The sequence below is a fragment of the Pieris brassicae genome, chromosome 2 (genome assembly GCF_905147105.1).
Source record: "Pieris brassicae chromosome 2, ilPieBrab1.1, whole genome shotgun sequence".
Taxonomy (NCBI): domain Eukaryota; kingdom Metazoa; phylum Arthropoda; class Insecta; order Lepidoptera; family Pieridae; genus Pieris; species Pieris brassicae.
This window is the reverse complement of record NC_059666.1, coordinates 4,535,514-4,545,467: the sequence shown is the minus strand read 5'-3', so window position 1 is coordinate 4,545,467 and position 9,954 is coordinate 4,535,514. Positions and strand designations below refer to the sequence as shown.

Sequence of the window (9,954 nt, the reverse complement as noted above, 5' to 3'; positions counted from 1 at the left end):
CGTTACTACTAAATTATAGTTTATTTACATTTTAGTGAGAAAATTACTATTTTTATATTTTGCTATCAATTAGACTCTGTATATTAAAAGCTATTTCTAAAACTATTTACAAATAGCTCCGTATATTATAGACATCAATATTTTTGTTTGCACTAGCAATTTTCGCAGATTTTAGACAACAATAGAAAATCGCCACAAGCGTCCGAGACTTACACCTAATCACACATCATCCATCACAAAGACAAATTTTTAATCACAGTTGCACCTGATAAAATATACAAAAATACCACTGAAAAACACGATTAAACTATGTTTAAATTATTCTAAATTGAGTAAGTCTTCATCGGTCAGTCATCTTACACCTTCACCAAGCAAGAGATCTGGATCTTCGTCGTCCAAGATAATGTTTTGATTGCTGTTATCTTCATTGCTAGCCTCTGAATTGTTGTCCTTGGTCGGATCGTTGTCTATCTTATAAAGAATGTCATGGCAAAGCGGACAACGGTCCTGCACATAGAGCCATTTTCTTAGGCAAACTCCGTGGAAGAAGTGGTTGCAACGCGTTATTTTGGCTGAGTGCATCTCTTGGTAGCAGATGGCACACACATCGTCCAAGCGATCGAGCTGCTGCACTGAAGCCTCTCTTAGCGAGTTTATCTTATTAACTGCCGTACGTCGTTTCATAAACACCGACCAACCGGCGCGCGCTTCACACCAAATATTGAAATAGGCGTGAATACACATCATGACCGCTCGAATCGCTCCTCCAGATTCGAACAGCAGAATCCAAGCGCCGTTAAAGAACAGGAAGATTCCAAAGCAAAACTCTATTGTATTCCCGAACGCACGTATGTAATAAACATAATCGTCCAACTGTTCCCAGAATGTGCTTCTGTATGCGTCTATTAAAAATAGTGAGTATATCATGAGGCTAACAATTACTTTCACGATAACTTCGATGCTAAAAGCGCTGACAGCCAAAAGCCAGGTAGAAATCGTGTGCTGTGACCATAGATATACTAGTAATGAAATCGGGAACGTTATTAGAAAGGCGCAAACGCCTAATGCTCTCACGTGCCGGTGGGTGCTAGGATTGTGCGAAGCGCTTAGCGACATTAACATAGGGTTAACAATATTGTGCAAGAAGTGTAACAGGGCCGTGAACAGCAAACAGAAATTTCGGCATAATCTTACGAATCGCTTCTCGGGATTCAAAGTTGTCAAACCAGTCTGCAAGGCGAGTATATAGAAAAGTATAGCAGACACAGTTCCTATACTCTTGTCTTCTTCTTCATCTGTCAGCAGGATCCACTGGAAGAAGCTCCCGATATAATGACAGAAGAAGGAGATAACGGAGGTCATGCCGAGAACGGCGGTGATAGTCTCACATCCTGTTACTAGCAAAGATTTAGCCATCGACGCGACAGACTGGACCGCTAGTAATGTGGAGACTTTTAATCCTTCATCGCTGTCTTCATCGTAGTTTTCCATGAGAAGTAACATGGCATGTTCCGCAACTCTTAGCACCCAAAACACTCTCAGTACACAAGGTATATTTAAACGAATCCATTCAGTTTCCACAAGAGCAGAGAGCCCGAAGTTGCTTACAAATAGCCTCCCATGTTGATACCCAGCGTAAATCACTTGTATGACGTCATAAGCTGAAGACCAAAGGACATATTTGACTAGACACAAAGGTAAAAGCGCTGAGAACACTGGTGAATGATGTAAAAGATGAGGAGGTACTGGGAGCATTGCCAAAAATGATGGTGCCATAAACGTGATCGGTAATAACTTCTGGACTGTCTGATGGCGCGGTCCAAGGTGAACATTTCTGAAGATAACTGATAGGGTGAACTGTATCGCGAAGTTTTGTATGACCAGGATACCTGGGCCATCGAGGTCAAGTAGGTTCTTGAGGTTTAGGTTGAGAATATCTTCTAGAATACTCGCAGAGGGTTGAGTGGATACCGCAGATAACGTCAGTGCCTGGATTTGCTTGATAGCAGATACATTAGTCCAGTAGGAGATGAAGACAATACCGAGGGACATCAAGTAGAGGTACACAATAATCAGGTGTTTCGTGCACAACACGAAAATGCAGAGGGCTGACATACATCCTGGAAAAAAAGAGAAAATTTGATTTACCGTTGATATTTAGGAATCCTTAATTATAAGAAGTCGAGGATTGTAACAATTTAAGTTATTACGAAAGAAAATTAGTAACTGTAATGTTTGTATTTTTAATTGTAATATAGAATATAGGTAGGCACCACTCTTGATTATTTAATAAGGCAGTAACCTAACTAAGGTTAGTTTCAGTACAGATACCGGCAAACTTCTAGAGCATTAAACAAGGGCGTGGGGGAAAGTTTGCGCATCGTACACAGCGCGGGACACCAATCACGCGATCGACGCGTCACTCTTCCCCCGCCGCGCACTGCCACTCGGCGCACCCCTCTTTTAACCCCCTCCCAGTGATACCTAAAAATCGCTTCTGCGCAAGCAAGGACATTTGTTCAAGATGTTTGCCTTAAACTCACATACTAGCAAAATAATAGCAACGAATTACATAAAATATAATTTCAATCACTAATTATTGTCTAAAACATTCTTTTATCTTTACATGCCATATATCCTTATAAACTTACCTTGAATACGCTAATTAATTTTATAATTTATGAATTTACAATGAAATCTAACAATACAAACATTACGCAGTCCATACTTAAAGGTCATAGCGGAATTAATATATTTTATTAACCAACAAATGATCTTGTAAACAATGTATAAATCTTTTTAAATATCTACCTATTTCAATTCCCCTCCTGGCATGGGTCGTCGAAGAGATATTATTACCGATAAGGCCAACTTATATCATTATTTGTTTTAAATTTTTTGCACATAGTTGTTAAACTTGTGAAAGTAGAGGAAATTGAGACAAGAGTTTGCCAATTTCTTTCTTTATTATTGGAATAATTAACATTGATGTTATGTCCTTTCGCGAGTCCGCATCTGTATTCTGTACAAAATTTCAAGAAGTAATAATTCTATAATTTCGTATAATGAAATCCACGAAGATATATAAGCGTAGATATCCCGTTACATCATTACTTAGTTCTCGCATTTGTAATTTAATTCGAAGTTAATACGTCCTTCCTGTTTATGAAGGTAGGTTTGTTTAAGACATAATCAGTTTGTTAGATGTGACGTGATTATGAGAATGTCATCATGACTGTGAATTTTATAGATTTTTATCGGTATTATTATTTATAATAAAATTAAATACGCAACTATGTATACGAAATTAAAACTGCCCTAGGTGTTACTTACTTAATACATACTTGATTTCATTGACCTTAGTCGAGTAGGTCACGAACGCCGAACCAATTATTTGAAAAACGCGTTTAATTTCATGATGTACAAAAAATGTAGGTAAAGTTTTGGTATACTCAAGAAGTCATTGACTTCAAATACTTCATCAAACTACATTCACATTTACCAGTTAGTCTTTCCATTTTATCACTACAGATTGACCATTCGCAGGGAGTTAAATTAACAGACTTTTTACAATGTCTTAAGAACTAGTTTAAAATAATAAGTTGTTACATATATATGTATACACACATTTTGGTCTCGAATATTTGTAGAAAAATTACACCAAAAATCTTTAAATTTATTGGATACAAGTCTTTTTTTAATAAGTAATATTTCCATAGTTTGGAAGTGTTAGTGAATAAATATACACAGATGTTTGAATAAAAATTGGTATTTGTAACTGTTTCTTGCAAAAACTAAACTGGTTTTTATGACATTGTAAAGTTATTTCATATGAAATAAAGACAGTATAAATTAGAGCTGTTAAAAATCATACTTAGTCAAACTAAAAAAATCGAACCATTCTGTACTACTGGATAATATTAGATTATTAAAGTTTTTATTTATAAAAATTTAATACACAACTTTGTCTATAATGAAATAAAGGTAAACACACCTATTACAACTACTAATGAAGGAGAAATGTAGGCCTAATAGCTAAAGCCAGCCACCACAGGTGGTCGGTCTCTTGGCTGTGGATCAATGGATTTTTCGTTCTAAGAACAAATTTTTTAGAAATATCTGGTAGATAAACAATAAAATGAAACAGGCATATCTTAAACAGAATTCAAATTCTTGCCTATAAAGAGAAAAAATATCAAACATATAGATGCAATCCGAAGCTAAAATCTTTAAACAGTTGAACCTTATAGTATTAGAGCTTATTATTAAATAAGCCAGCAAATATTCATGAAAAACTCTATTTAAATGCTATATAGCATAGCAATAATGACTTTATTCCCCATACTTGACTCTAAAAAGAGGTATCATTTCAACTTGGTTAGAACTAAAGAAAACAATGAGTCAAAAATAATAGGCTGACCTAAATTTACCTGATAATTATTGCCATTTTTAACAATATAAAGATTTGCTTCACATGATTTACAAATATTATAAGATATTGTCATCCTACCTATACTGATGTTAAATAAAGTTTGGCCTAACAACACTTTTAAAAGACCAAAATAATTATATTTATGAAAATGTCTAAATAGAGTTTTTGATCTACATAGCTTTTAATTAAAAGTGATTAAGCACTCACAGAGAAACAAAGGAATGTAACTACCTTTCATTTTATTTCACAAATAATATTTACTTATTCTTTAATTAGATGATAATGAACTAAAAGAGATGTTATTCTAAATAACTTCGACTTTGAGGTTGCTAAGTATTTAGTACTAAAGATCGCAATTGCGAAACATTTCGAGCTATTGCAGTACTTGCGAAAGACTCACCTAAACAGCAGACGAGAAATTTGAGAAATATGAAGAAAAACGCGTTGTAGAAATTGGCGTCGTAATAGATAGCCTCTGCATCCGAAATATCGACGTGGTCGTCGGTGACGTTGGAAAGGACGGACACTTCTTCGCCGGTGGACACGGGCAGGCCCAAACTGATCTTGAGGAACTCATCGACAACAAACAGCGGCGGTACCCGTAGCAACACTTCCACCAGCGCTAGGGCCTTCGACCGCAACGACATTATTCATTTATGTAAAAAAATTTACCCCTAATTTACCAATCGCCGTAAAACGGCCGCTATGACACAAACTTATTTGTGCGATATTTTTCTATTCTATTTTGGGATTACGTGTTTTTAAAATAATATATATGACTGAAATTTTTACTACACAAAAATCAGACGTTTCAAAATTTGGTTACTAGTTGTAAAAAATCACAGATTACTGTCATTAATGTCAAAAATAATAATTCATCAGTGTTGCCAACTGTCAATAATGGGAGTATATATTTTATTTGGCTGTCTTACAATGACATATTAGACGTAAGTCTTCATTCTTTTAGAGTGACTTCAACAATACCTTTACCTTAAAATTAGAAAATATTTCTGTGCGTCCCTGTCTGTTCCGTATTTTTTAAATATGATATGTGTTGCCTATGAAACAACATTACAGTAGCGACTCGAACACAGTTGTCAAGGGACAATAATAAAAGAGAAATGTTCAATGCCAGCTCCTTAATCATAATTTAAATTATTAAAAAAAAACTAATCAATATCTGTTTCACTATTATATATACTATAACTGTATTTACTATAATCTACTAAGAGTCAAATTACTCTTTTAATCATTTTTAACGGTTATAAAAAGTGCATCTACGCAACTGCTAAGTTGGCATTAGTAAAAAATAAGTACGTCATGCTTTTTTAAAAATATTATGGCAATAGTTTTGACTTTATGCCAGTTTCAAATAAATACGTCATGCTTCTGATAATTACTTATTGGCTTATGATTTCCGTATAACTACATCAATTTTATAACTATTAATTAATGTTCTTATTCTTAAATAAATTTGGAAAACATGACCGTTGGGATATGATATGAGAAAAATAAATGAAAAGAAAACAAAATGTATTTTAAACGCCATCTCACGTATATTCATGGTACTAGCAGGGCAATTAATCAGAGCTGTCAGATCTTATAAAAGGATACAAAATGTGTGTGCTATATACATCCAAACAGTCAAGTTTTAGCTTATTATTAACATTAATTTAAGATTTAGAGAATAATAAAATTTAATTTTTGTCTTTGGTGTGAATTTTGGATTATGTATTATTTTAAAGAAATGGTGCTGTAATATAGATTGACGCTACTGGTAACCCTGTAATTAACACTATGGGATCAATAGATCAAATAGAAGTAAATTTGAATGTTAACATTATTATTTATAAGTCAATTATTGAAGTAATTAAGAGGCTTATATTAATAAAGAGTCTATAATTATTGCATATTTTAATATCACTGTGTGATAATGTTGGGAAAAGTATGTACTTAATACTTTGCTACTTGCTGCAACTGAGTCTACGGGAATCCGAAATACTCAACATTAATTATAATATGTATAAAAATCAAGGTAGAATGCCTTAAAGAAATATTTTACTATTTTACTATTTTACTAGGAATACGGGAAGTATTGACGTACAAATTGACCGTGAGCACAAATTTACGCTTCATCTTAAAAGCTATGTGTAGCGGTAAGTCATCAGCATGGAGCATCTCAAATTTGCAGGCATACATATCGACTGCATTATATCAAAAATATCCTTAAATATTAGTACCAATGTCAGGTCAATAGTTTGCGGCAGCGACTTATTAGTTTTGTATAAGATGAAATGTGGACTGAGGCAGGGTGGGTGACGTCCACCATACTTTTAAGTTGTATGTAATCAAACAGATACATGAATCAATTAACACTAGATGCAACGTAAATACAGATCTTGAATATGAAACTGTCACCCCATTGCAATGCTTTTCAAGTCAAATTGACGGCGCTGCGAAGCGCGACTAACCACGTAAATAGGAATGAGTGCGACGCAAAAATGTATGGTAACTGTAGTTCAGCATTATATGCAATCGTGAAAGGACGAATCTCTCGATCCATAGATAGCCGAGATCGACCGAAACGTATAGGAGTGCCGCAAAAGCGGAACTTATATACGGCTCTTCTGGGTAAAGGTAAGGGTACAAGACACTAGCAAAGGATTTGGCTGAAAAACTAAGAACAAAACCTGAGCGAAGGGAAGCGTTTCACACACCAGATGGCGCAAATTCTTACAGAGTATGGACATTACCTTTATAGGTTTAAAAACAACTCCAAGATGTACCTATGGTCAACAAACCGTAAAACATGTAACAACACAACACAACGTATTGGCACCGTCCAGGTATGATCAAGAGCAACAAATGACAGTAGACCGAAAAGACCTACAGGACATGTTAACAAAGCAGAGACCGTTTCTGGAACGGTTCTGCGACAAAACTATTAAATATGTATTGGAGGCAAACTCTGGCATTGAGAGTGTCCATGGGTGGCGATATCACTTAACATCAGGTGAGCCTCCAGTTTGCCCCCAATTTCATTTAAAAAAAAATGAATTAACGGGTCTCGCAAGCAATTGCGCCCCGGCTCGCCCACGAATATTATAAATAATAATATTAGCGATGTAATGTGAGCCGGGGCGTATCTCGCGTGACGCGCGACATTAATGAATTAATGATTTTATTTTATGTACAACGTAGTCCGGCTTAAGGAAATTAGTGGCTTTAAAATATACTGCATCGCATGATATAAGCTATAAGATAGAAAAGCTAAGTCTTTGTCAGCGATAAGAAGATTACAAAATGTACTGATAGTCACTATTATCAACTGTATACTTATAACAAGTCAGTAAGTATAAATACTTCCCATCCAAGCTTCCTACGTAATTCTTATACTGTAATGATAAATAAAAAGCGTTGGTAGCTTTATGCAACAAAGTTCGTCAAAAAGCTCTAGAAATCGATTAGTAACTTCAAAGGTTTCCTCTGGGGCTTCGCCGCTAAATTAAAAGCATTGATATTGTGATAGCTTCTGAGAGCGAGCTTTGAAAGCTGTGTTTATTTCAAGGAAATTGCTGCTTTATAAACTTACAAAAGTAGGTATTTAACATAATGTTATTTTGATGGAGATTATTGGCTGTAACAGTTAATTTCTTATTCATAGGTAAGGTGTATCTATTTTTTCTACCTGTTTATAAAGTTTATATTTTATAAAAAAAAATCTGCTGCAAAATCTATATCAAATTGCTAATGTGTGAGCAACTCCACCATTTTCTTTAAGACACGGTTTAAAAATACTTATGTTTTCTTTTCATGTTTCTAACATGGACAGCAAATTCTGGACCCAAACTCTCCCTTTTTATTAACTGCCTACACCTAATACGCACCTCATTACATACAAGGAACCGTATAATTTTACGTCACAACTTTCATCATGGCATCTCTACTTAAAAGATAATAAAACGGTAAAAATTATAATTAACCACAGATTAAACGCTAAGACCACGTGACGCTAATCCCGCTTTAAAAAAAGATAACATGTCGGCAATCCGTCAACGCGTGGCTGGCACGCGTCTTCCCTCCAAAAATTAAATGTGAATCAATCGTGAGGAATCGTACAGTTAAGTGATGAATCCGCAATATATTGAATTACACGTTATCTGTTATTTACATTTCCGATTGAGCAGTATCACTTTACAACGGTTAGTTATTGTTTTCTATGGGAATGAATTTTTGTATTGTTACACGCACCCTTCGTTTAAATCGAGAAACGGTAAGATACCTTCAGCACCTACGGACAATTTGATTTATATTCATTAATAACGCAAAGAGTATCAATTGGAGTTTGTTTAGTTTGGAAATTTTAGTATTTCTTCAATTCGATAACATGCTGTTGTTTTTCGCGAACAATTGAAGTGATTGTATCGTGTTATAAAAACAATAACTTCTAATAACATATTTAGGTATTAAAGACCAGCGGATCCGTTTTACTTACATTTTTCTTCTTATTTAGGTTTATGTCCAAAACGAGCCGTAGCTCCTATTTAAAACTGTCTTCCGGAAGTACTTAAATTATCTAGACCATAACAAGGATTCCTTTTAATTACTTAAGAATGCAAGTCGACCTCGAGTGCATAAGCTCCTTAAATTCTTGTTGACTTATGAAGCTAGGTCACATTCCTTACAGTATACTTGGGATAAGTAAGATATATAAGTACGAAAAAAAGCACAGGAGCGAGCATTTCCATATTATCTGATTGCTAAATCTTTGGAAAAATAATCATAAATTATAGGGATTATCGAATTACTTATTATTATTTTAATTTCGTACATGATTTTTGCATTACATAAGTTCCAAACAAATACTTCCTATACTAGGTAACCGTCTACGAGTTAATTAATTCCTACACAAATTGTAAACCTCCATAGTACTTTTATGACGGTAAAAATATATTTTGCAAGAGCGTAGGTGTTTTCCATTTCACCAATGAAGCCCTTGATGAAAAGGGCTTAGTAGCCAACCGTTTAATTTCGTGAACGCCACAGATTTATTCATAACAAAACGACAAATTAATTTCAACATAACATCTTTTGAACCGTGAACATAAACATCAATCCCCTCTAACGAATGAATAAAAAGATACCTGGTTTTATTCACTTGCCCGCGGGCAAACACAGGTGGATACATTGTATTTTGACCCTAATATTTACCAACAGCTTATAAGTTATGCAGACAAATTGGCTCAAACAGTCGATTGTTCTCTGAAAAGTGCTATCTACAACAGTCTTACTTTATTTTATACATCACAAAATAACAAATCACTACTAGACGAGATTTGCTTCATCCTGAACCTGATCTCAGTTTTGTCTGTGGTCCTCCTTATGCTTGTGCTCCTTGTGCTTTTTGGTTTACGTTTTGCATTTTTCATAGTGTCTTTGTATATTTATTATTGTCATGAAGATGGTTTATTAAATTTATTTATGCTATCCTATTTTAAGAGTAGGTATTTTTCATAGATTTA

At 34.5% G+C, this 9,954-nt stretch overlaps 1 protein-coding gene across 1 annotated transcript; it reads right to left on the bottom strand.

Annotated features, from left to right (window-relative positions):
• Positions 1–8: 8 nt before the first annotated feature.
• LOC123720344 (protein TRC8 homolog) lies at positions 9–5,248 on the bottom strand. Its single transcript, XM_045676907.1, has 2 exons — positions 4,833–5,248; positions 9–2,120 (listed from the first exon to the last, which is right to left on the bottom strand). Exons 1-2 carry the CDS (start codon positions 5,077–5,079, stop codon positions 352–354), a joined length of 2,016 nt encoding a protein of 671 aa, XP_045532863.1. The 5' UTR covers positions 5,080–5,248; the 3' UTR covers positions 9–351.
• Positions 5,249–9,954: the final 4,706 nt, after the last annotated feature.

What these genes read in the sequence shown, in the direction of transcription:
- LOC123720344 (XM_045676907.1), bottom strand. Translation starts at nt 5,079, where the DNA reads ATGTCGTTGCGGTCGAAGGCCCTAGCGCTGGTGGAAGTGTTGCTACGG. An exon ending in ATTTCTCGTCTGCTGTTTAG is followed by an intron (nt 2,121 to 4,832) that starts GTGAGTCTTTCG and finishes CTTTTTTTCCAG; the next exon opens with GATGTATGTCAGCCCTCTGC.